The sequence below is a fragment of the Abramis brama genome (assembly GCF_963993115.1).
Source record: "Abramis brama genome assembly, chromosome: 5".
Lineage (NCBI taxonomy): Eukaryota > Metazoa > Chordata > Actinopteri > Cypriniformes > Leuciscidae > Abramis > Abramis brama.
This window is the reverse complement of record NC_139967.1, coordinates 3,521,233-3,549,174: the sequence shown is the minus strand read 5'-3', so window position 1 is coordinate 3,549,174 and position 27,942 is coordinate 3,521,233. Positions and strand designations below refer to the sequence as shown.

Sequence of the window (27,942 nt, the reverse complement as noted above, 5' to 3'; positions counted from 1 at the left end):
TTAGTCATTTAGCTGATGTGTTTCTGCAGAATAACTTATAGTACACTTGTTACACGTCAATATCCTTTGAAATGAGGAATGGAAAGTGCTGTGTTATTATACACTAATGCCCTGTTTACTGTCATTGCAGGAGCTGTTTTTAATGTGTTTTGGATTCTCTAGAAAGCAAGTAACTGCAAAACTTATGATTGTCTATCAGAAAACTGATAGTTGTGAAGAAATCATGAAAATGGACATGGAATATGAACGGAAGACGACATTTAGCAAAGGTTTGCTATGATACTAAATTGTATTTGATACAGAAAGATGTCTTTGTGTTGTATTTGAGAGAAAGAGTTTTAGTTAGTTGCCTAGTAACACTTCATAATCACTTTCATTTATTTTATACATTATGATGCTTAGTATAAAATTAGATTGGATGGGATGCCAGGAAGTTATTATTTATCCAGATGCAATGGTGTGACATTTGTTGGTTGTCATTATTCACAGACGCTGGGCTCCCGGGCATTGTTTTTGCATTCATTCCAGAAGCAGAAGTCTCTTTCTGTTCACTCGCATGAATTACAGAAGCGCTCCACCTTGAAGTGAACGCATGTCCTTTACGTTGGATGTCATTGCGTACTCAGTGTTATAGAATGAGCTTGTGCTTGTGGCCTTTTTTTCTTCCAATAAAACTTCGGTTTGGATTATTTTTGTGTACTGTATTGGTTTTCAATTTAATTAAAATTGATTGTAATTAAATCATGCATAATTTACATTTTACATTAAATTACAATATTTTACGTCTTTTTAATTTTTTTAAAGGTACAAACAATTCAAGAAAACGCTGCAGAAAAAAATGGGAAGCTTGTATTTTTGTGAATTTAAAAAGCAAGATTTGATATTTAACATTTAAATTGTCTTTTTTAAGGTGATACTCTCTTGTGAGTGGATTTTGCTCCATGTAAACAGTTCCTTTCTGGTTCACACATGTGTATTGCATGCATTATGAAAGTATTTTCCACAGTGTTTCATGGTCATGACATTGAAGTTGAAAGACTGGATGTACAACGAAGTTCATTAGCCAATTTAGTGTCACTATGTCCTGAGAGCATGTATAATGGATAAGTCTTTAGCTGTACTTTTGAGTGTTTTTGAATGTTTATTTCATGGCCCTGTGCACTTCCAGTTATTCTAACTCTAGGAATGAGGTAAAATACCCACAAATGTGGCGTTAAACTTGTATTTACTTTACAATATTCCTTGAACTTTGAAAGAAATGATACAGCTCACAATATTAGATGCATTAAGCTGATAGCCACTCATCAGTGCTTAAAAAGAGGTCTGATGAGTAGTATTTTCATGCATCTGTATTAAAAGCAAGATACATACAGGATTTTTCAGGGTGGACTCAAACGTTATGCTCCTAATAGCATTTTGCTTCTGTACATTTGTACATTGTCTTTATTTGCAAATCAACTCGATATTAAATTATCCTTAGAAACCGTTGCAGATCAAGTTCTACGTATGAATCAATCTCGCTTCCCTAATTCAGTACATTTTTACAAGTTTGAAAGTCCAAGCTCAGCACAAATGCAGTGATTTGCTCACTCAGCTAAATGATTTTATTAGAAGTGCTATTTTAAATGGTAAAAAGGAAAATTCCCCACAGCTTTCAGAAAGAATTAAGACGCACAAGTAAAAAGACTAAATAGCAAGTGACCAAATGAAAACCTAGATCTTTTTTTGGGGGGTGGGGAGAGGGGCAAGTCTTGTAAAACTACCATCTATTATTTAAAAATTACCAATAAATTGCATGTTGGCAAGTCAACTAATTGCATGATGTAAAGTAGACATGACATAAGCGTCATTAAACCTGTCATGAAGAAAATGTATACATACAAAAAAAAAAAAAAATCTTTTTTTGTTTTTTTTTGTTTTATTGGTTTATTTAAGAGGGGACAGTGCAATTTCATAAAACACTTGAACAAACATGGTTAAAAAAAGCCAGAATTGCCAAAAGGCTATTTTTCATCTGTAGTCCCCTGGCCAAGATGTAAAAAATGCAATAAAATACAAACATGAAAATACATTTACAAGTCTATGGCAAATCAATAACTACAATATAAATGACACTATAAAATAACTTAAGGCACGCAATACCTGTTACAATATTTAAACACACACACAAAAAAAAACACGTTCAAAAAGGTGATGTATCCAAATATACAATAAAGCGCAACAGGCTCGGCTTTTAATGTTGGCAGACATACATGTTAAGGAGCCAAATTTCCAATTTTTTTTGTAAAGGCCTTTTAAGTGCACTGTTAGCAATTGATGTAATTTTTACAATAAAATTTACAACAACATATTGTATTCATGTTTTTATTGTAAATACAAATGCATGATGGGAAATTTATGGACAGTCCTGTAATTTTGTTGTAACTACACTGTAGAAGCATTATTTTACAGCCACCGCATAGCATTGTGGGATTGCTGCGATTTGAATTTTGAAATTGCGCGGTACCGCGGCGGCCAACGGCACCAGAATCAAACACTTTTGGAAGAAGCAGCTTTTGGAAGGAACACATCTCAGGTATGAAACGTTAACATGCCATCTATTTTTATAAGTCTATGGATATATTAATACCGGTCATATGAGTGGTGATTGTTTCGTTTGGTATATTTCAGTGACATTAGCTTCTGTGACGTTCGCCCCGACTCGACTCGCTCACTCCCGGTAAAACAACACCATGAACTGACCGCGGTGAAGTGGCGTCTTCTTACTCAACCCATACGGAAAAAAGTTACCACATGCAGCTACAAGGTACGAGATATTCACAATTTTTCGCTTGGTATATTTCAGTAACATTAGCTAGAGTAATGTTAGATATAACGTTAGCTCAACTCGCCCCGCTCACTCCCGGGTAACGACGTTATAAACCTGAACTGACTGCGGTGAAGCGGCGTCTTCTTTAAGTTACTCAATCCATAAAGAAAATAGTAACGTTACCACATGCAGATACACGGCACTATTTTCAATGGAAAAACAAACATGGTGAGTAGAATCGAGTAGAGCTGAGCTTGTAACGTAGCCTAACGTTAATGGAAAACCACCACAATGACGATAGCTCAAATAACGTTAGCCCAGACTGTTAATAATAAGCATTAACGTTAGCCCGATCAGTTAGCTCAGGTTATTATTGCATTGATTACACGTGCTACTGGACAGGCTGTCGTAACATTATTAGGGCTTTGCTGTCTTGTAATCGGGGGTCTTGAAGCCGTGGTTTGCACACTAGCATAAACGAAGTTTGTAGCAGCTAACGTTAGATTTTACGGCCACTGAATAAACACAAGCACATTTTAGTTGAAATATGGGCTTTAATTAAACGACAATGCTGGTATCTTTAATTATGTGAGTCAGCTATAACTGTGAGATAAGCTGAATATAGCATCTGGTATGCTCATATGTTATAACATTACTTTGTGCTTGGCAAACCAGGTTGGAAGAGCAGTCATGTAACTGTCTGTATCTAAAATAAACTGCGCGTGCGCAACTAAATCCAACCAGCATCGTCATAAAATATATTTTTTTCCGGAGCCTGGGTTCTGTTGAAAAGCTTTCAATGCTCTCTTTGTCTTCAGAAAAGGCAGCAAATTATCAGTAGTATTAAAATTAAGTTAACCATTTTGTTTATCTCAAATTACATGTGGCTGCCTGGCAGACTATATGGACTAAAATAATAATAGATTTTTAATTTGGCATTTGTGTAATTGGTAATACATTTGGTAATGTTTACGTTTTTTATTCCCTAGCCTAGCCCTCTGCCACAGCTGCTGATATCCAGAGAGAGAGAGACCTATCCAGCACACCTTGCTTAATTGTGCAAGGTAAATTCTTCCCTTATTTTATAGAGTAGTTCACTTTTAAATGAAAATTACCCCATGATTTACTCACCTTTTATTATCATATTGTGTTAATGCATTTCAGGAGAGACACTAATCGCAACAAGTGTTCATAGAAGGAACAGTTGTGATGGGGCCCAAAACAGTCTTTTGAATGGAGTGGCTGAAACCTTCGCTGCTTACTATGTGTTCAACATGCAGTATCCTAAAGACGCCTCAGGGACTTTATACAAAGGTATGTTTAAACTGTTTACACACTAATAAAGAAAATGAGGTAACACTTTACAGTATGGGTACATTAATTATCATGAATTCATGTATAAATTCATGCATGAATTACGCATTCATTCATGCATTAATATCTCATGAATCATCAGGAAATAACACAAGTTCAACGTTTTTCATTCATGACTTCATGAGTGAACAACACCTTAATAAAAAAATTAACTAAGATGAGTACATCATCATGAATTATGATTTATTACGCATGATCGTGATGCTTTTCTTTGTTCACATATGCGACCATTAGCACATTGTTCATCAGTGTTTCTAAGGACCAGTCACCACTTTAGTTGAGGGGCCACACTCATGAAGTCATTGATAGATGATGCTTAGTTAATGATGACTACTGTATTTGAATGTCAACAGAATCTGTGTGCTCTGAGCTGTGATTGGTCTATTTTGGGGTCTGTCCAACTACCACAAGCGTTTGCTTCGTCCACCTCCTTTTCAAACCATGCACTTGTATAATTTGTCTGCTATGTTGCCTGTTATGTTGATTGTGAGAAAATTAGAATGCAGGTTTGAAATAAACATCATCATCATCATCATCACCTGCAGGCTTTGAAGAAGACATGAACTGTTGACATTCAAATACAGTAGTCATCATTAACTAAGCATTATCTATCAATGACTTCATGTGTGTGGCCCCTCAACTAAAGTGGTGACTGGTCCTTAGAAACACTGATGAACAGTGGTATAACTGTGAACAAAGAAAACATCATGATCATGCGTAATAAATCATAATTCATGATGATTTACCCATCTTAGTTAATGTTTTAATTAAGGTGTTGTTCACTCATGAAGTCATGAATGAAAAACGTTGAACTCGTGTTAGTTCCTGATGATTCATGAGATATGAATGCATAATTCATGCATGAATTTATACATGAATTCATGATAATTCTTACTGTAAAGTGAATCCATCATTCTCATATGTAACGTCCCATGAATTATTACCTTATTACCAGTATTGTTAGGTTCTATGATATATTCTATGCAATGATGTCAATAGATAGGTTTCCATCCAATTAAAACATAACTTTTAAACGCATTCGTAAAAATTTGGCAAAAAAACCCTCTAATTGGAGAGCATTTCAATCAACTCTGTTATGCGAATTATAAATGGTCACGCACCTAGGAGTCGTGAACAGCTGTGGGATCAAAACGTAAGGTTGACAGGGCAACTTGAAACACCTGATATAATTGCAAAAAATGCAAATTTGTCAATCCACATAGAAGTTTTTGTTCACATTAGAATATTTTATGTGAATTTTAACCGTTTCCAGTCAGGATTTCTTTTTCAAATGGTTAAAATGTGCATTAAAAAGTTGGATGGAGACCCAGCTATTGCTGTTAAGTGTCTGTTCTATAGTAGAGTTGGTTTTCCCCTGCAGGACATAATTTGTGTAAACAGAAGAGACTGACGGACAACAATTTAACATTACAACTTTCATTAATTCATTAAATTAAATTGTATGGTTAAAGTTGTTAATGTTAAATAAATACATCAAAGTCATTTTATTTTATGAGCAAGTAGGTTACTTATGTTTTTTATACAGTATTTGTCATTATTTAACAGATATGAAAACTTTATCTTTTTTCCTCTCTCTCGGTTTTCAGAGCTTTTTGTGGAATCCACTCCCAGACGGGCAGTAAAGCCGAGAAGAGACACAGGCTCAACGCACCTGTTTGCACCCTCCTAAGAAAACTGGACTTTGAGTTGATGGGATAGTAACATGAACAACTTCCCCTATGCAGTTCAAGTCTGGCTGGACACCTTTGTTCCATATCATCATGTTCCCCCTGATGATTGGCTGCCTGGATGTCTGGAAGTGAGCTTCTTCATTAAAGGGATACTCCACTTTTTTTGGAAATAGGCTCATTTTACAACTCCCCCAGAGTTAAACAGTTGAGTTTTACCGTTTTCGAATCCATTCAGCCGATCTCCGGGTCTTTAGAAGAATGTCAGTAACCAGACAGTTTTTGGTCCCATTGACTTCCATAGTAGGAAAAAATACTATGGAAGTCAATGGGACCAAAAACTCTGACATTCTTCTAAAGACCCGGAGATCGGCTGAATGGATTCGAAAACGGTAAAACTCAACTGTTTAACTCTGGGGGAGTTGTAAAATGAGCCTATTTCCAAAAAAAGTGGAGTATCTCTTTAAAAGTAAAATTTTGTTTTATGTGTGATAAAGTGGATACTTTTGTAATATGTATTTTTGCACAGTTTGTTAATTAAAAAAAAAGAAAATATACCATTGTTGTGTTTTTAATTGGCCGATACGGAAAATGACAGCTTTTTACTTGTAATATTTATACTTGTAATGTTTTACAGTATATTGATTTGTCCTGTGAAATTACAGGAAATTCCTGGCTACTGAGTTGCCGTAAATATAACATTTTGCTGTAATATTTACAGTATTCTATCCTGTGAAATTACAGGAAATTCCTGGCAAATACCAGTAAATTTACATGATTATTGTAATTAATTACAGTAGGGATGTTGTATTAAGTATTACAATAACAGTCCTGTATACTGTTTACAGTAAATTTACGGCAACTATTAGCCAGGAATTTCCTGTAAAATTACAAGAACTGTCTAACAGTGTGGTGAGCTGTTTAACCTCCTCAGGTATTGAGTTCCAGTCAGCGGCGCCCCTCACCGACCAGGCCTGAAAGCGCTTCTACGCAGAGGGATAACACAGTCCCCTCTGGCAGAGCCTCGAGTGACGCGCTCAGAGCTGTTTCTTTGGCTGATGAGCTCTACCAGAGGAGCTGGGGCCAAATCATGTGTTACTTTGTATATGAGACTCAGATCTACAAATTTATGAAGACTGTCCCAGTTTAAAAGGCTGTGCTTTTGTCAAGTTTTTTGAGGCTCTATTGGTTTTACTGAAAAACATACCTACAGTTTTCGAAATATTCAGCTGCAGGCAGTTCTCCTGCAACCAGGATGTAACAAGAGTCATTGCTTTAGTGAGTTTATCTGCAACAATGTCTTTAGAGCGACCATGAACAAATAGAACAGTGTCATCTGCATACATCAAACATTCAACTTCAGAACAGTAGGCAAGTCATTGATATAAAGGCTGAATTAGAGGGGGCCTAATGTTGAGCCCTGAGGAACCCCGGTGGTTAGCCTAAGAGACTCAGACTTTCTGTTGTTAATTAATACAGATTGTGTACGATCATGCAGGTATGATTCAAACCAGCTAACAGTGCCACAAGACAAATTCAATTGTAAGAGCTTAAATTGCAGTGGCTTACTGTATCGAAAGCTTTCCTGAGATCCAAGAATACCGCCCCTACTACTCCACCCTTGTCAAGAGAAGATTTTATTTTCTCGATAAAAAGGCACGTAGCCGTTTCAGTGGAGTGTTTGGATCTAAAACCAAACTGCATGGCGTGAAAAGAGGGAGAGCTACTGTTTAAAGGGATACTCCACTTTTTTTGGAAATAGGCTCATTTTACAACTCCCCCAGAGTTAAAGAGTTGAGTTTTACCGTTTTCGAATTCATTCAGCCGATCTCCGGGTCTGGCGGTCCCACTTTTAGCATAGCTTAGCATAGATCATTGAATCGGACAAGAGACCATTAGCATCTCTCTCAAAAAAATGACCAAAGAGTTTCGATATTTTTGCTATTTTAAACTTGACTCTTCTGTAGTTACATCGTTTGTCTAACCTATTAGACCTATTTTCAGGCGCTGCGTCATATCATTACGCCTGCTGGACTCATGATACGGCAGCAAAGTTTCTTGATTATTACGCAGGAATGAGAGTATAGTTCCTAGCCATATCAGCCTAGAAAATCGCAACTTTTCATTTTCCGTTGGTCTTAGTACACGATGTAACTACAGAAGTAGAACTACAGAAAAATATCTAAACTCTTTGGTCATTTTTTTGAGAGAGATGCTAATGGTCTTGTCCGATTCAATGATCTATGCTAAGCTATGCTAAAAGTGGTACCGCCAGACCCGGAGATCGGCTGAATGGATTCGAAAACGGTCAAACTCAACTGTTTAACTCTGGGGGAGTTGTAAAATGAGCCTATTTCCAAAAAAAGTGGAGTATCCCTTTAAGTACTGGACAGTCTGCTCAGCCACCCATTTTTCTGCAGTTTTGGAAATGGCCAGAAGAATTCTTATTGGTCGGTAGTTATTCAAAGAGTTAGAAACACCAGGGCTGCGTTCAGCCCCGACAAAACGTTGCACAACGTTTTTTAAACAGAAACGGTGATGCGTTGAACACACTGTTCTGATGACGCAAGAGTTGCAACTATGGCAGCTGAGAAGGCCATTCTTTGTGTTCTTTGTGAAGAATTTTCGGAGCCTGATGAAGTCGGTATAAATATGTGTTTAATACTACAAAATATGCCCGATGTTACAGTTACTGCACTTGCCGCCCAGAACAAAAGAGAACATCCCAATCGAGTGAAGGGATTGCTGAAACTGAAATGAAAGCACACATCTTACCTAATTCAGACTAAAACACATCTATTTAGCCTCACATACTGACTTTATTTGTAGTTCATACTGTTTTAATACCCTGTATTTTCTTTCTCCTTTTTAGGAAAAGCACTTAATTACCATTGTTTATTTCTATACCAAATGTCATACACTTGCAATGAAGCTAAAAATATAAGCAACTACATCATTATGTTGATAACCTATATTTTTACAACAAAACAAACATGTCTTCTAATATCCTCAGTTGTTGTGTATACCGAGCTGCATCGAAGACATTTGTAAATTACTTTCCTTGAACCCATTGTGCGAGTTCACTTTAATACCGTGTGCTTTATATACATGTTGCTGCTGATTGGACTGTAGTTCTGACACACCCACCAAACAAGAGAAAACGCATCTCAAACCCCGTTGCACACCGGTGCACGCCGTTTCCAGGAAACATGACGTTCAACCCGGAAACCGTAGCAAAACGTTGCGCACCGTTTTGAACTTGAACGTGCCCGATTTATAAACTGGCGTAACAATAGCCGATTTCCAGGCCTTTGGAAAGTGACCACTGGAAATTGAAAGATTAATAATAGAAGCAATGGGAGTAGCCAGAGCGGATCCTGAATCTTTGAGCATGTTCGTGTCCATTCCACATACATGCCTGGCCTTAGATGATTTTAGGGTTTTAATTATGTTAATGACTTTGGTCTCAGAGATGTTTGTTATGAAAAAAGACTGTGTTGCAGAAACTGAGTATTCTTTTTTTTGTTTTACTGTAAAGTTCTTAGAGATTTCAGCTACAGATTCAATGAAGTAGTTGTTAAAGGCATCAGCTATTACCTTGGTTAGCATTAAAACATTTAGCATTAAATGTTTTCCTGTATGTGTCTGTGTAACAGAATCGAATCTTCCCAGACGGAATTCCCTAAATATCACTTCCTCAGAATGTGGAAGTGAAATTTTTTTAAGGAACATAAATGATTAATATATAGGAGGTGGTGTTTTTCATTTCAACTATTAGAAGAGACTTACATTTGCTCACATTATATTGTCCTTTATAGAAAATGGATCGTTCTGAAGAATACATTCAAATGGAGATGGAATGTGAACCAAAGAAATCATTTTGGAGAGGTTTGGAAGATTTACATTCAGTTGGAGAAACTATCTAATAGCATTCAACTAATGTTGGCTTTTACAGCATGAGTGAAATGGAAAATGTTGCGCAGTTACATTTATTTTAATGTCTTGACAAACTTTTTTAATCGTTATTTCAAAAGCAACTTTTATATTTGAAATGTAACTGGAATCGAGAATGCTGTGAACGTTTCTTTGAATGTTTTCATCATTTTTAACCAGTGAGCTTCAACAATTAATCATGTTCATGCTAATTATGGATATATATATATATATATATATATATACAGTATATGCATTTTTACTGCTCGTATTATGATGATTTAAACAAACTTCTAAGTATAAACTTGGGTATGTCACTTGTTCCGGCACCATTTTGCTACAGACATGAATAATATCTCAAAATGTGTGGAAAAATGCAAAAAAATAATTAAAACATGGCATTGCAAAATTAAAATATTACATTTCAACATTATATATGTGATATTGTCAATATAAATGAATCAAGGATTTTGTCTGTTTTCTTCAGGTCGCTCAAATCACAGACAAACTGGCATCTTTGTGCTTCTAGGAACAGTCTGCATGATTTTTTTCATCATCATGACTTCTGTCATCTGTGAGTTATTAATGAAATACTGTCTTTAGTGTTTTGCTACTAGACTGCTTTCATTTATCACTGGTGTGGATATGGACTGCAACATCTTTGTGTTTTTAGTGTGACAAATAGACTTTTTGTTCAAGATCAACATTTACTAAACTGCTAATTGTGATATGAACTGAACTGCTTTGCTCTGAGCTTTAATAAACTATTTGAATTAGCATATGAATATATGTTATATTTACAGAGAAGCTGAAAAAGTTTGTTTGTCTGTTTATTTTGAAGTTTCGCATCAAGAAAGAAAGTTCTCAATGCTGGAGAGTTGGATTAACAGCCATACTTCTGATCTAACCTCAGTCAAATCTGAGTTTCAGGTCTCAGGTGAGAACTTCATCATCATCATCACAGATCAGTTTTGATAATGGACTTTTAATTAACAACTTTTTTTTTTTTTTTTTTTTGACAGGTAATGACTTAGAAAAGAAGGTTTCTGAGCTGCAGAATTTGGTGTCCAGTCTGAGTTCATCTTTGAACATGTCTGGATCAATTAACACAATGACCAAAGGTTAGTGTCTTGACTGCCGTAACTCTGATGTTTTATTTTGTTTTATTAGGCCATTTATGAATAATTAAAAAAAAGTATCATGATGATAATTCATGATTTTGTTTTGAAAATCTTTTTAGAACAAAGTTTAAACATAAATGTCCTAGATTACTAATGTCTGTTTGGGGTCAAATCTTTAATGCAATGAATTTTTGCATGATTTAAGTGTCTCAGCAGAGCATGACTGTTAAACATCTCTTCTCTGATTTAATACGTGCATAAAATCATTGATTATTTACTTATCATTTGTCCCTCTTACTCTCCAAAAGAAATGCATGAAAAGAAGTTGTCTAATATTGAGACCTTGATGACTGATCTCGGCTCTTCACTGAATTCACTCGCATCCAAACAAGAGGAGAACCAACAAAAGCTGGGTGAGTGCTGGACGTACATTCAGCTTTGAATAATCCTCATATCTAACACAAGCTTTATATTTCTATTTCTTTCTCCTACAGATCGCCAAAAGGATTTGATGAACAATTTGGGTTCGGCAGTATCAGGTCTTAGGTTTAGCCTAACACATGACCGTATGATGTCATCTGTGATTTTTCACCATGCACAAAGTAATTTTATAAATTCTAACTGTATTCATGAAATATCATGTTCTTCAGAATTGTGCTTTTCTTATATTAGAGGTAATCAGGCTGATATATTGTTCTGTTTGGCTTTTGTCTCCGGCTAAAGTGGAGATGGCAAGCTCTCTGAAGGACATGAAGAATACAGTGGAGGAACTGGCATCATTAGTTCAAGCTTCGTCTTATAAAATATCATTAACCAGTGAGTAAATTCTTCATTCAAGGTGTAATATTGTGCTTATGTAGTGTCTGTGTTTTTTTTGGCAAAAAAAAAAAAACTCTGAATTTGTAATGGTGCAAAAAAATATATATATACAATAATCACAGGCATTCTGAGCAGGATTACATTTCTTTAATCTGCATGAGATGAAAAACAGAAAGAGATTTGCTGTGTAATCATTTGTGAGGTTGAGTGAGGATGTGTTTGATTCAGACAGTATTAAAATCATAGAACATCAGTACAGCGAAATATTAATTAAACCTCTTCCCCACAGAGAAAACTTGTCATGCCCAGGGTTTATAGGGAGATTATAGGCAATGCAAATGCTGTTGTGTGATAAAACCATTAATGACTTTCTTGATTGAATCACAAGAGGAGTTGAGTAACCGAGTGTCTCAGAGAGAGGTGGAGTAAATGATGACAGAATTGTTTTGTCTGGGAACTTAAGTGTTAATTTAGTCTTGTCCTCGTACATAGGCTCACTCACATCAGGCTGTAGTGGACTTGAGTGGATCCCATTCAGCAACAGCTGTTACCTGTTCTCTGGTCACTCAATGAACTGGACCGAAGCGAAAGATTACTGCGAAGAGCAGGGCGCGTTACTCTTAAAATTAGAAGAAGGCTCTGAGAAGGAGTGGGTGAGTACCAGAAACACACACACACACACACACACACACACACACACACACACACACACACACACACACACACACACACACACTTTTCCTTAACCCTTTCAGGGATAGTGGCCACTGTGAGAAAACACCTTTTTTTATTACCTCTCATATTGCTTTATAATTTAAAGCAGGAATGTTTCCATTTTTGATGATGTTTTAAGTAGCGGATCGGAGGTAATGTGTTCGCAGTGAAGGAAAACTATATAATGGAAGGAAACTGGTATGCTGCAAAATGCTAATTTATAAAAAATAAAATAAAAAGAATGCTACAACTAGGGATGTTCATTCCTAACCGACAACCGAAGCTCATTAACTGATCATTAATCATTAACCGACAAGATTAGAATTCAATTAAAATAGACTGGATTAGTGTCTGTGACCCATTAAAAATACCAACATTTGTTTTTCAGGGGTTTAGTTTTGCATGTGCAAGTAACAGCATAAACAACAGAACACGAGGATACAAACATCGTCACATCATGCACCAGTAGCGCTTCTATCAACAAAAACTTAATAAAATCATATATATATATAAGGAATAAATATGCAACATATATAATTCACTTAAAGGTGCATTGTGTGATATTTAGGAGGATCTGTTGACAGAAATGCAATATCATATACATAACTATGTTTTCAGTGGTGTATAAAGACCTTACTTAATGAACCATTGTGTTTTTACTACCTTAGAATGAGCATTTCTCTCTACACACACCGCGTGTCCCCTTACATCAACATGTTTCTACAGTGGCCCTAAAGTAGTGGTTCTCAACGGGGGCGGTACCGTTCAGAGAACAACGGGGGGCGTTGGAAGCAAGACTTTTGAAAGGGGGGCGTTCAGGCGTTAATGGGGGGCGTTCACGAGTTTAAATATGTAACGCAAATTTTTGTTCATTTACTTTTATTCATTTTAAGCATTTTGTAATTTAGCTGTAATAAACACTTTAAGTGGGCTATTTAAAAAGTGTTAGGATTATGTTTTTGTTAAATTATGTTGTAAAACATATGCGCAGAGTGTGATATCCATCATATTGTGTGTGCACGCGCATCTATGGTGCGCGTGAAAGAATACCTCAGCAGCGCTCCAAAAAAAAAACATTCGTCCGCACCCGCTCTAGTCCTGACCGCAAGTCCACCGTCAGTGTTGTAGGTAGGCACGCATGTTTTTTTGTATTCATTTCTATTGCATTACGATTGAAAGCAGTATCAATAATGTCAAAAATATGATGTGCAGTCAAGTTCGGGTATGTGCTGTGAGTGTTCTCACCGCGCGCGCTTGTGATTCGCGGAGTTTTGACGAGTTGTATTTTGACGACTTGATATTATTTCTTATTCAAAAGTTTAGAATTCCTAACATTCTAAAATCTTCCAGTTAAATGCAACATGCCTATCGTTACTTTTGCAACGACTCTATTATTTTTCCAGTCATAGACCAGCGCTCAAGCACTGACTAGAATCCAGCGCTGACAAGAATCAGCATTCACGCGCTCAGAAATGTGTTTGGCGCTGACAACAATCCGGTGGTGCAGAATCACGCAGCGGAGGAATGGAAAGTTGACAAGCCATTAAAAAGTATTGACTTAAGAAACACTCAATAAATCATGTTCCCATTCACTCTGGCGACGAATTTTAAAATTAATTAAACTTTATTCTATTTATAAGGTAAAACTTTTAAATTTTTAGGCATTAACTAATTCAAATCCCTAATGCCAAAATGTTTTCTTTGTTCACCAAGTAATTTACTGGTCACTGGTCAGGCATTATTGTTAACTCGCAAGACAGTAAGGAGAAAATGACAATTTGATGGATCATTTAAATATATTCTGCAATCACATTTTGGTAATGTATTCATTCCGCCGTCACATCTGAGCACGAAACGCTGCTTGGGTAGTTTCAAGATATAAAAATAATTAATAATATAATAATAATTTAATTGTTCATATGTGTTTAATCTTGTTAGAAGGTTTTTTACCGATTATGAACACAAATTAATCACAACAAACCAAATTAATTGTAATTGTATTAATCATACCATTGATGAAAACAAGCTGATACCAAGGTATTTTAGGCCTACAATTCTAACATAATTTTTCATGAAAAATCATGATTGTATTTATTTATTTTTCGAAAGTAAGGTTAATGTAAGCAGCTTCTTGCAATACTCTCCTAAATGCGTAATAAAACATATGGCTATTACTGTCATGTGATTAATATTATAACTATTATTATGTAGTAGTGTAATGTAGACAGACACAAATAAAAGGTTTGAATTTTTCTTTGTTTAATTTGCACACTGAATATGGGTTGGCACTTTTAATTTTGAACTCTCAAAGTGCACCAGATTGATGAATTTAACATTAAAATGCACAAAATTTTCTTAGGGGGGGCATGCCCCTGAACCCCCCTAGAAGGCCCGAGGTCCACCCACCACAGATTTACCAAAAGTCCTGTGAGAAACACTGGTATTGCTATGCCAATGCAGTTTATAACTTGTTTTTTGGATTAATCATTGTGGAGTACAGTTCAATTGTATTAATAAAAGACAATTTTGCACTTATTTCATCTGTTAACTCTCACTCGTTCCAAGTCGCTCATTATTTTGGGGGTGGGGGGCGTTCAGGGATTTGGATATTGGATAGGGGGCGCTGGCCCGAAAAAGGTTGAGAACCACTGCCCTAAAGGGACAAACGCGTTTCGTCACTATGTTGTTCTTCGTGTAAAGAAGCTAGCTAAAGTCAGCGAATAAAACACTGACACAATGATGAACAAGTAACAATAATAATTATAAAAACAATACAAATAATTAAGTAAATATAATTTCTTAATTTATCTTTGTAAAGAAACCTCATTGCTTAACTGGCTACTCTCTGCTGTCTCAGGCAAGGACATCACTTCCTTGTTGGCCAGTGTAACTTCTGTTGGGGTGCAATTCGCAACCTCACCACTAGATGCCGCTAAAAATGACACACTGCACCTTTAAATAATTAACAGAGTAACAAAACTGTGACTAGTAGGCTATATGCTGAGTTTCAGTTCATTTTTGTGACACGCTGCAAAAACGAGTTCATAGAAAGGAAACGATACTTGGTTACTCACGTAACCTCGGTTCTCTCTAGAGAGGGAACGAGTATTGCGTAAGCTGTGCTTACGCAGCGGGAAAAGCCTTCTTTTCTCGAGATACTGAAACCAAAAATTATCCTTAATTTCATATATTGTCAACGCAGTGCGGCTGCAGGCAGCTGAGCTAGAGCGGCATACTGCGCGCTCATTGGCTGCCGCGCGGCAACTGCTTAAGCCTACCAGTGAGCCTGGCGTGACGTCACGCCCAATGAGGGCGCGCGCGACCTCGCGCGTCACAGCCCGCCAGAATGGGCGGCGTCAGAGCGTATATAAGGAAGGCTCGTAGGCTATATTCTCTGTTTTCTGTCGACTGAAGCGACACGAGCGATAGGCTCAGCACGGTCAGGGAACGCAATACTCGTTCCCTCTCTAGAGAGAACCGAGGTTACGTGAGTAACCAAGTATCGTTCTCTTACGAGAGGTTCTCTCGTATTGCGTAAGCTGTGCTTACGCAGCGGGAACCCTTTGTCCACGCCGTGCGAGCCTAACAATCACATATGACTCATAGAAAAAACATAGAGGTGATCAAAACAGGTGGCCAGCGGTGCGGGCCAGCGCATGTTCATAAGCACACATAGGGAAAAAACACAGAACGGCACTGCCGGTTCATGTAACTGATACCCTGAGCGTGCAGCTCAACAGACAAGCTAATCGGTAATACAGCCTGACCCTTGGGCAGGACATGAAACACGACTAGACTGACAGAAGTTTAGCCTGCATAGCGGGAACTTCCAGGTTATAAAACCTAACAAATGTGGAGGGGGACGCCCAGCCCGCCGCCCTACAAATGTCGTCAATGGAAATCCCACTGGACCATGCCCACGATGAGGCCATGCCTCTGGTGGAATGAGCCCATATGCCTAACGGACATTGCAGGTCTTTGGACGCATAAGCTGCTGCAATCGCGTCTACTATCCATCTGGATAGTGTCTGTTTCGAAGCGGCGCGACCCTTGGTGCGCCCGCCAAACGAAACGAAAAGCTGCTCTGAGAACCTGAAGGCTGCAGAGCGCGTCACATAACACCTTAACGCCCTGACCGGGCAAAGGCGGTTAACCCCTTCCTCACTGCTGGAGGACGGCAGGGCCGATAGGGTAATGACCTGAGTCCTGAAGGGAGTGCCTAACACTTTGGGGACATAGCCGTGCTTCGGTTTGAGAATGGCTAACGAGTCGTTAGGTCCAAACTCGAGGCACGACGCGCTGATGGACAGCGCATGTAAATCTCCCACACGTTTAACTGAAGCCAGAGCTAGCAGAAAAACGGTCTTAAGCGTTAAGTATTTCAACTCCACAGAGTCCAAAGGCTCAAAGGGATGCGCTTTTAAGGACTCCAGGACCAGAGACAGGTCCCAAATAGGAACCGACGGGGGCCGCGGAGGGTTCATTCTCCTGGCCCAGCGTAGAAAGCGGGTAATGAGTTCATTTCTGCCCAGTGCACGGCCGCGCGCCGACTCAGCGAACGCTGCTATGGCCGCGACATAAACCTTGAGCGTGGAGGGGGACCTGCCCGCGTCCAACATCTCTTGGAGAAATTTCAATACCTGTGGAACTCCACAGGTCCGAGCATTAGAACCCATATTCACACACCACTTGTTAAACACTGACCATTTAGACGCATAGAGCCGCCTCGTCGAGGGGGCTCTGGACTGCGTGATCGTGTTAATTACCCCTTCTGGCAGGCCAACGAGTAATCGTTGATTATCCACGCATGCAGAGACCAGTGCTCTGGATGGGGATGCAGAATCGAGCCTCGGGCTTGAGAGAGGAGATCTCTCCTCACCGGAATCGGCCATGGGGCTGTGTCTGCCAGTCTCATTAGCTCGGGGAACCATGGTTGGTTTACCCAGCGCGGGGCTATGAGGAGCACTGCGCAGTTCGCCTCCCTGATCCTCGCTAGCACTTGAGGTAGCATCGAGATCGGTGGGAACGCGTACAGCGGAGCGCTGGGCCAGGTCTGGGCCAGCGCGTCCTCCTGTTTCGAGAAAAACCTCTGGCACTGAGCGTTCTCGCTCGTGGCGAAAAGGTCGATCTTCGCTTCGCCGAAACGACGCCAAAGCGTCTGTATCGTCTGGCGGTGTAGAGACCATTCCCCTGGGGGAACGTTGTCCCTGGACAGTCTGTCCGGGCCGTCGTTCAAACGACCGGGTACATGAGCTGCCCTTAGGGAGCGCAACGGGCCTTGAGCCCAGGATAGGAGGCGCTCTGCGAGCGCGCACAGGGTTCTGGATTTGATTCCGCCCTGGCGGTTCACGTACGACACCACTGACATGTTGTCCGAGCGAACTAGCACATGGTGTCCCCGTAGAAGCGGTAGAAAGTGCTTCAGCGCTTTCTCGACCGCCAGCATCTCTAGACAGTTTATGTGAAGGTCCTTCTCCGTATTCGACCACGGGCCGCAAATCGGACTGCCTTCTTGAGTCGCTCCCCAACCTATGTTGGACGCGTCTGTCGAGATCACTTTGCGGTGTGCGATGGTTCCCATCGACACTCCCCGCTGATACCATTCGGCCGCCAGCCAGGGCTGCAGGGCTGTAACACAGCGCTGAGTCACTCTGATTGGAGCACGGCCTGAAATCCATGCTTTGCGGGGCATTTCCGTTTTTAGCCAGCGTTGAAGCGGACGCATTCGGAGTAAACCCAACTGCAGGACAGCTGCTGCTGATGCCATGTGGCCCAGCATCCTCTGAAAAGTTTTCAATGGAAAAACTTTTCCCTCCTGAAAGGAGGCGGCGAGGTGTCGAACACAGCGCGCGCGCTGTGCGGACAGTCTGGCCGTCATCGCCGCCGAGTCCAGATCTATACCCAGAAAAGTGATAGACTGGCTGGGGGCTAAAGAGCTCTTGTCCCAGTTCACGGAAAGACCCAAGCTTTGCAGGTGACCGAGAAGCGCTTCTCTGTGGGAAACTAGTTCCTCCGCTGAGTGCGCTATAATGAGCCAATCGTCCAGATAGTTCAGGATTCGCATTCCCCTCGATCTCAGGGGTGCGAGAGCCGCATCCATGCACTTCGTAAATGTACGGGGTGCCAGGGATAGGCCGAACGGCAGGACGGTGTACTGATATACCTGGCCGTCGAAGGCGAATCTCAAGAATGGCCTGTGACGGGATATAATCTGAATCTGAAAGTACGCGTCTTTCAGGTCGAGAGATATGAACCAGTCCCCCGGGCGAATCTGCGCGAGGATTTGACTGGTTGTGAGCATTTTGAACGGCCGTTTCATAAGCGTTTTGTTCAAATATCTCAGATCCAATATAGGTCTGAGTGCTCCGCCCTTCTTGGGTACGAGGAAATAGCGGCTGTATAAGCCTGCCTCGGAACCCGGAGGGAGAACCCGTTCTATCGCCCCTTTGTGCAGCAAATTCGCTATTTCTGTGTGAAGCAGATGCGCTGCATTCGCTTTCACTATAGTCTCGGCCCGAGCGCGATAGCGCGGAGGGCGGCGAGCGAATTGAAGCGAATAGCCCTTTATCACTGTGTTCAGTACCCACTTCGACACTCCCTGAATAGCTTTCCATGCATTCGCACTCATAGCTAGGGGTCGAATCGCCTCTGAGTCTCGCCCGCCGCACAGCGCGGGACGGGGGATCTGTGGCGGTGTAAGCGCGAGTCGCGCAGTGGCAGTGAGGGGGAACGGGGGTTCGCTGATAGCGGCAGCCGGCTGAACGGCGCTGTGAGAGAGCGTTGTGTGTGACGGCTCGCGGCGCGGAAGCGGGGCGGGCTCGCGCATGTTTATCGGAGAGTGTGCGTGCTGTAAAGCGGGCACAGAGCTCTTTATTATCACACAGCCGGTGGCTGACTCGTACGTGTTTACATGAGAGTGTGCGCGCTGTGTAGCGGGCACAGGGCTCTTTATTAACACACAGCCGGTGGCTGGCTCGTGCGTGTTTACATGAGAGTGTGCGTGCTGTGTAGCGGGCACAGGGCTCTTTATTAACACGCGGCCAGTGGCAGAATGTTCTGGTCCCCAAGCGTGTGAGACAGAGCGAGCACTGTGTAGGTGTGAGCGCTGAAGTGTGGGCACGTGACCTACAGTTATCACTCGAGCGGCCGTAGCGCGCTTTATGTGAGTGCACTCTGTGGGGTACACAGGGGGATTTGTGCTTGTGTGTAGTGATGAGCACTGGGAAGTGGGCAAGCTTACTACACTCATAACACTGACGGCGTGAGCCGACTGACCAGATATTACACTCTTTATTCGGTTTATCTGGGTCGCCGTAAAAACGGCGTTTGTGTGCAGGCGAGAGAGTTGAAAAACTGGCTCGTTGGCTGCTGTGGGCACTACTGCAGTAGCCTTTGATAAGGGGACTGGCAGAGGGATACATTTTAGCTTTGACGGTGGTCCGGCCGCAGCGGGACTCGACCGTCTTTTCCTCCCGGCGGATGCTAGGAGGACTTTGCAGGCTCGGGCTTCAGCGTTACCTTAGGCCGAGGCCCACGCGGGGGCGGCGGCTTGTGCTGGCTGGTGGAGCGGGACCTAGGGCGGCCGCGCTGGCGCTGCTGGGAGGCTGGGGGTCGAGATGGCCGTTGTGCGGAGCTGCGTGCAGGAGGCTGGTTAGAGCGGCCTGCAGCGGAGCTCGAGCGGCGGGGCAGGAAGAGGTTCATGGCCTGTGACGCTTTCTGTACCTCAGAAAAACGGTCCACGAGGCCACTCACTGCAGGGCCGAAGAGACCAGTAGACGAGAGCGGGGCGTTCAGGAAGACGGACCGCTCTTGTTCCCCCATGTCGGCTAGCGTTAACCAAAGGTGGCGCTCAATGACGGTCAGCGAAGCCATGGATCGTCCGATAGCTTGGGCCGCTGTCTTCGTCGTGCGAAGGGAAAGGTCCGTCGCACTGCGCAGGTCGGTTAAGGCCGATCTGTCCAGTTCTCCCTCGTCGAGCTGGCGGAGGAGGTCCGCTTGGAGAACTTGAAGGACCGCCATTGTGTGCAGGGCTGAGGCGGCTTGCCCAGCGGCGGAGAAGGCGCGGCTGGCGAACGCCGAAGTAGTCCTGCAGGCTTTAGATGGGAGGGCAGTCTTTGAGCGCCATCTCTTGGATGGGGGGCAAAGATGCGCTGCAACCGCCTGTTCGACCGGTGGAATCCGGTCATACCCCTTCTCCGTGGCTCCGTCCACGCGGGAGAGAGTCGAAGAGGCTGGAGAACGGAGTCTGGCCGAAACTGGAGCGTTCCACGATTTAGCAAGCTCGTCGTGAAGCTCAGGCAGAAACGGCGCTGGTCTGGACGCTGGGGCCTGGCGACCGGAGGTCAGGAAGCATCCATCGAGCCTGTTAGGCGGGGGTACCTCTGGCGGTGACCACTCGAGGCCCAGGCGCTCGACTGCCATAGTGAGGAGGCGGAGAAGCTCGGCCTCCACCCCGGCGGGAGCCCTGCTGGAAGCTCTGGTGGAGGAGGCGGATCGGGCGGAGCCGGACCACACCTCGCTGTCCGACGCCAACAAAGAGCACGTGTCCAGTCGATCGTTGTCATCCGCTTCATCCGCTGTGTCGACGGCATCGAGGGCGAGAGCCGTCGGCTGCGCGTCGGGGAGCGGGGGCGGAGAGGGAGAGAGCGAGGCTCGCGGGAGAGGCTCCGGCGAGGCCTTGGCTCGTGTCTCAGGCTCCGGTGGGCGTTGTGAGCGCCGTTTCTTCTTACGCGGCCCAGCAACGGCAGGAGCGGTGTCTGTGAAGAGGGCGAGTCGAGCCCGCAGGGTCGACATCTGCAGCTCTTCGCAGAATTCGCAGCCGCCCGAGGAAAACGCGACGGCTGCATGGTCCCGTCCCAGGCAGAGAGCGCAGAGGAGATGGCGGTCTCTGTCGCTGAGCGGCGAGCGGCATGAGCCGCACGTGGTGCGAGGCATTTGCAACAACGCCTCGTGCTCTTTTAGAGTGCTGCGGAGAAAAGGCAAACACACGCAAAAGAGCTTATCAATGAAGGATATGTATCGCCGGATAGCTGAGCTGGCACGGCAGGCTGAAGGCGGCGAAGAGATCGTCCGGCTTCCTCAGGCTGTCCTAAGCTGGCTCGTTAGCTTGATCCAAGAAGGCCACGGCGACGGTTTCCTCTCAGAGATCAGCGATGCGAGTGCTTCGCTGAAAAGACAGAAATCAGAGAATATAGCCTACGAGCCTTCCTTATATACGCTCTGACGCCGCCCATTCTGGCGGGCTGTGACGCGCGAGGTCGCGCGCGCCCTCATTGGGCGTGACGTCACGCCAGGCTCACTGGTAGGCTTAAGCAGTTGCCGCGCGGCAGCTAATGAGCGCGCAGTATGCCGCTCTAGCTCAGCTGCCTGCAGCCGCACTGCGTTGACAATATATGAAATTAAGGATAATTTTTGGTTTCAGTATCTCGAGAAAAGAAGGCTTTTCCCGCTGCGTAAGCACAGCTTACGCAATACGAGAGAACCTCTCGTAAGAGAACCGAGATGGCAGAAACTGGCATCCTGTTTGTTTTTAAAAAGTTTTTTTTAATTTATTTATTCATTTATTTTTCTATCGTATCTTTTTATCAACATTACAACCATTAACAACCTGAACAAAACAAAAAACAGAAAACAAATTTAAAACAACAACAACAACAAAAAAACAACAACAACAAAGCCGGCAATTACAGTACAAATAATAATAATGATAATAAGTAAATAAAGAAAAAAAAAAAAAGAAAGAAAAAAAAAGTGACAGGAGCATTATAATATACCAAACATCTTCAGTTGATAAATGAGTAACGCATATTAGATATTCTAATGGAATCATTTCTCTAATAATCTTATGCCATCCTTTTAAAGAGGGAGGTTTATCACTGATCCAGGATAACAATATATTTTTCCTAGCAGCAAAGGCTAGGATGTCAAATAAACGTCTAGCGAATCTATTTGGCAAATGTCTATTTGGAAGACCTAAAATCAAAAACAATGGGTCCAGCTGTAACACTAATCCAAACATTTGACTCATATACTGAACCACTTTTGACCAATAAGTTCTAATTACAGAACAGTCCCAAAAACAATGAAAATGGTCCCCCACTTCCACCCTACATTTAAGACATAATGGAGAATTGCTTGGGACAAATTTACTTCTAAGGAGTGGTGTGATATGCATTCTATGCACAACCCTGAGCTGAATAGCTCTAGCCCTGTTGCAAACAGAGATTTTATTTGCCTGAGTCCAAACCCGCTCCCAATCCTCCTCTGTTATAGTCTGTTTCAACTCACCCTCCCATAATCTTCTAAGGTCTTGCGTGTTCGCCACTTCATATAAGCAAAGAATGTTATAAAAGCAAGATATCTGCTTTCTCAAAGGGGGATTCAAGAGAATCCTCTCAACAGCCGACACAGAGTGGTTAGTGACAAGGGCAGTATCTTTAAAAAAGTTTTTTGTTTTTATTGTGAGTGTACACAAATAAAAGTAAACCCTTTACAGTTTCTAATTATGTCTTACTCTTATCTGTATGACCATATATGACAGAGTACTTTAAGTTGTTTCCACTGTTATAAAATTCCAGTGATCCCGCCTCACGTGCACACACACGACATATCAGTTCTAGCATTGCTAACTTGACATTGCAGCCTGTTCATTATCAAAATTAATACAGGCAACCAAACATAAAAAGCTACACTGCTTAAATTAAATAGTCTGTAGTGTAAAATCTATGCCGTTCAGCGTGAGCATTTCTGAGCATGTGAAGGATGATGTTTTACGTGGATATTGGAATGTGTGTGAAATACAAAGCCTAGTTTATATAACAAGTTATCTAAAGTGTCTTGACGTTTATAAAGCTACTTTATTTTTCATTCTTATTCCGTTCTGAATATTGTAACATTTAAAGGATTTGTTGTGGCGTTTGGGGAACTAAAATAGCCTATAGCTACACTACCGTTCAAAAGTTTGGGGTTTAAGTTTTAATGCTTTTAAAAGAAGTCTCTTCTGCTCACCAAGGCTGCATTTATTTGATTAAAAATACAAACGAAAACAGTAATATTGTGAAATATTATTCCAATTTAAATCAGCTGTTTTCTATGTGAATATATAGTAAAGTGTAATTTATTCCTGTGATCAAAGCTGAATTTTCAGCATCATTACTCCAGTCTTCAGTGTCACATGATCCTTCAGAAATCACTCTAATATGATGATTTGATGATCGAGAAACATTTATGATTATTATCAATGTTGAAAACAGTTTTTTACATTTTTATTTCATGATGCTATGATGAATAGAAAGTTCAAAAGAACAGCATTTATCTGAAATCTAAAGCTTTTGTAACATTAAACACTACCATTCAAAAGTTTGGGGTCAGTAAGAATTTTAATTTTATTTTTTGGGGAAATAAATAAAATAAATCAATACTTTTATTCATCAAGGATGAGTTAAACTGATCAAAAGTTACAGTAAAGACATTTATAATGTTAGAAAATATTCTATTTTAAATAAATGGTGTTCTTTTGAACTTTTTATTCATCAAAGAATTTTGAAAAAAAATGTACACAACTGATTTCAACATTGAAAATAATAATGAATGTTTCTTGATCATCAAATCATCATATTAGAATGATTTCTGAAGGATCATGTGACACTGAAGACTGGAGTAATGATGCTGAAAATTCAGCTTTGATCACAGGAATAAATTACAGTTTAAAATATATTAAAATAAAAAACAGTCATTTTAAATTGTCATAATATTTCACAATATTACTGTTTTTGTTTGTATTTTTATCAAATAAATGCAGCCTTGGTGAGCAGAAGAGACTTCTTTTAAAAACATTAAAAATCTTACTGACCCCAAACTTTTGAACAGAAGTGTATGTTTATAGTGTTTTTTTTTTTTTTTTTTTTTTTTTGATTTCACTTTATTTACCGGTATTTTACATTAATGTTATAATAAAATGTGACTTATACACAACCTGTTTTTCTCTTAAAAGTAAAATTTTATGTTTTAACTTTTTCAAAATGTCTTGAAAAATTACTTTAAAAATGACTTGCATTACTTTTTAAACCGTTAAACCGATTGTATTAACCGGTCAAAATTCTTGCTCTTGGTTAAAACCAGTTAATTATGAGCATCCCATATCGCTACAACTATAAAAATGACAATTTTATAAGCAAAACTTAGGTGGTTTTCATTGTAACCATTATGCCTACAGAAAAAACGGGGTTGTTGCATGAAAGGGTTAATACCTTTATTCTGCCTTTCAGTATTTTTTTTTTTATCTCTCCTCCTAGGAATTTGTTACCCGTTTGGCCAAACCATTTGAATACTGGATCGGTCTAACGGATCAGACCACGGGCCAGTGGAGATGGGTGGATGACACTAATTGCACCATGGACAAAGTGTGAGTTGAATTATGCAGTCACAGTTTTCCATATCAAATTCATTTTCCATTATGTCCATTATCCACAGCTTCCACATGATATCTTAAAATTATTCCCCTCAATTATTGGCCTTTGTAAACGAAAGTAGGATAGGAAGCAATCAATTCAAGATAATGTACTTGAAGGGGCGGTTTCCCGAACAGAGATTAAGCCTAATCCTAGACCAAAATTGCCCTTTAAACCAGATTAACAGAAATCTGCTTTCTCGGTCAAGGCTTTAAATAGTCCTAGATTTAGTTTAGTCCAGAGTTTAATAAGATGATTTCCTGGAGGAAGACTAGAGTTACTCCAGGACTAAATTGAGGCTTAAATTAAACCTACCAGGAGGCAGGTTTAACTTCAGATTAACATTGTGTTTCAAAGTGGACACGTGTACTACTTGGATACACACACACACACACACACACATATATATATATATATATATATAGTGTTTTCTATGTGAATATATAGTAAAGTGTAATTTATTCCTATTTATTCCTGTGATCAAAGCTGAATTTTCAGCATCATTACTCCAGTCTTCAGTGTCACATGATCCTTCAGAAATCACTCTAATATGATGATTTGATGCTCAAGAAACATTTATGATTATTATCAGTGTTTATAAACAGTTATTTACATTTTTATTTCATGATGCTATGATGAATAGAAAGTTAAAAAAAACCAGCATTTATCTGAAATCTAAAGCTTTTGTAACATTAAACACTACCGTTCAAAAGTTTGGGGTCAGTAAGAATTTAAATTTTATTTTTGGGGGAAAGAAACAAAATAAATCAATACTTTTATTCATCAAGGATGAGTTAAACTGATCAAAAGTTACAGTAAAGACATTTATAATTTTAGAAAATATTCTATTTTAAATAAATGTTGTTCTTTTGAACTTTCTATTCATCAAAGAATTTAGAAAAAAAATTGTACACAACTGTTTTCAACATTGAAAATAATAATGAATGTTTCTTGAGCATCAAATCATCATATTAGAGTGATTTCTAAAGGATCATGTGACACTGAAGACTGGAGTAATGATGCTGAAAACTCAGCTTTGATCACAGGAATAAATTACACTTTAAAATATATTAAAATAGAAAACAGTCATTTTAAATTGTCATAATATTTCACAATATTACTGTTGTTTTGTTTTTTTTTGTTTTTTTTTATCAAATAAATGCAGCCTTGGTGAGCAGAAGATACTTCTTTTAAAAACATTAAAAAACCACAAACCTTTTGAACGGTAGTGTATATATGTATATTGTAACTTTACAAACAGACTTCCAGCATTTATTTTATTTTATTCCATAGCTGACGTGTGCAGTTTATTTAGCTTGCTTAAAAATAATTTGCTCTTGTTTAGTAATTTTTTCTGATTAATCTTTTTCTGATTCCATTGTTTCCTTGGATTTGCTTCTCAGTTCCATGCAATTTTAAGCTTTTCTTGGTTCATTCCATGTTTTATAGGCAACCTCTATCATGCTAATTCAGATTAGCACAGTTGGTTTTAAATTAATCTGGTTTATTTTAGTTCAGGACTCCATAGTCCAGGTGTAACTAATCCTTACTTAATCTGTGTTACAGAAAGCCATTTTTTAAGACACGATTAACTATTCTAGATTAAGGCCTACTCCTGTCTTAATTTAAACCCTGTCTGAGAAACCACCCCTATGAGTTTGATTGTTAAGTACATGCAACTTGATTAAACAACCTTTCAGCCATTTAAATAGTTGTTGTAGGTCATGGACATGGGATTAAATTACAAAAAAAAGTTTTCTATATGCATTTTTTTGGCTTTGGTTACAGACACTGGGGACCTGGGCAGCCGGATAAGTGGCAAGGACATCCGTATGAGGGAGGAGAGGAGTGTGCACAACTAACAAAACATGCGAATATTAATGACAACCACTGCTCCATCAAATTCAAATTCATATGTAAAGGATCTAAGGATTCTTAATCGCAACATGTTGCTTCAAGAGAGCGACCATACATTTGTTGTGTTTTCTTTTTTCTTTATTCATTTATAATCCTTTAATCATAATCATTTAATAATTCCATTTAATCATATAATCGTTTATTCATTTTTATTACATTTCCTTGCTCTCGGAATGCTTGCTATCTTATGATCGTGTGGTTTCCAGAGATATTTGTGTTCACAAGTTAAGAGATTTTTAATGCTGTGAAGCAGTAATCTTCCATTGCTTTTGCTTCGGAATAATGACACTTGTTGCATGTGTGCTGATCAAACGGATTACAGGACGAAGTCCAACAGGGACGAAGACCAAAGTAAGGATGAGGTTCAGAACTAAGATTTTATCATAACTTTTCAGGGTGCTCTCTTCTGGATTTTTGGGGCAGATCATGGGAAAATCATGGGAGTATCAATTAGAATAGAATTAGGTAGAATTGGGTTAGAGAGAAACATAAACCACTTAATTGGGGAAATTGAAAGATGCAAAATAAGATTCACCGGTGTTTTGCCAGATGAGAAGTTTATTCTATACATCATCTTTTTACTACTTTAATTAATTTTACTCTAATTCATTCCTTTTATAACTGTTTTAATTTCCCTTGCTTTTATTTTGTGCTTATTTTCTATGCAAAGCACTTTGAACTGCCATAGTGTGAAATTTTAATTCCTTTCTATGTAAAGAATTTTGAATAAATGTTTTAATTTTCTTTGCTTTTATTTTGTGATCATTTTTATTCCTTTCTATGTAAAGCACTTTGAATTGCCATAGTGTATGAAATGTGCTATATAAATAAACTTGCCGTGCCTTACATGATAAATAGAAGGCTTCAAACAGACCTATGGGGGTTATTTATATTCTTAACAACAATTGATGTTAAAATTAAGAGAATATTATGAATTCACAACCCATTTGTTAATGGCAAGCAACATGTGAAACATATTCCATTCCTTCTCTTAGGGTTGGGGTTGGGGTAACCTAACCCTTAGAGGTGATTAGGAACAGCTTAACTTAAATATAGCTTTCCTGTGAAATAAATAATATAAATATAAAGTATAAATATAGTATACATTTTTATAAACA

At 40.0% G+C, this 27,942-nt stretch overlaps 1 protein-coding gene and 1 long non-coding RNA gene across 2 annotated transcripts; both read left to right on the top strand.

Annotated features, from left to right (window-relative positions):
- The first annotated feature begins 110 nt into the window (after positions 1–110).
- Positions 111–27,568, top strand: LOC311083550 (uncharacterized protein). The gene is made up of 11 exons (XM_084115165.1): positions 111–269; positions 9,690–9,759; positions 10,292–10,378; positions 10,646–10,741; positions 10,827–10,925; positions 11,234–11,338; positions 11,420–11,527; positions 11,649–11,741; positions 12,237–12,397; positions 24,752–24,861; positions 26,696–27,568. The coding sequence occupies exons 1-11, from the start codon at positions 243–245 to the stop codon at positions 26,844–26,846; spliced, it is 1,107 nt and encodes a 368-aa protein (XP_083971291.1). The 5' UTR covers positions 111–242; the 3' UTR covers positions 26,847–27,568.
- LOC311082542 lies at positions 2,312–6,125 on the top strand. Its single transcript, XR_014606142.1, has 4 exons — positions 2,312–2,806; positions 3,799–3,873; positions 3,974–4,123; positions 5,791–6,125. It is a non-coding gene; the product is annotated as an uncharacterized lncRNA (long non-coding RNA).
- Positions 27,569–27,942: the final 374 nt, after the last annotated feature.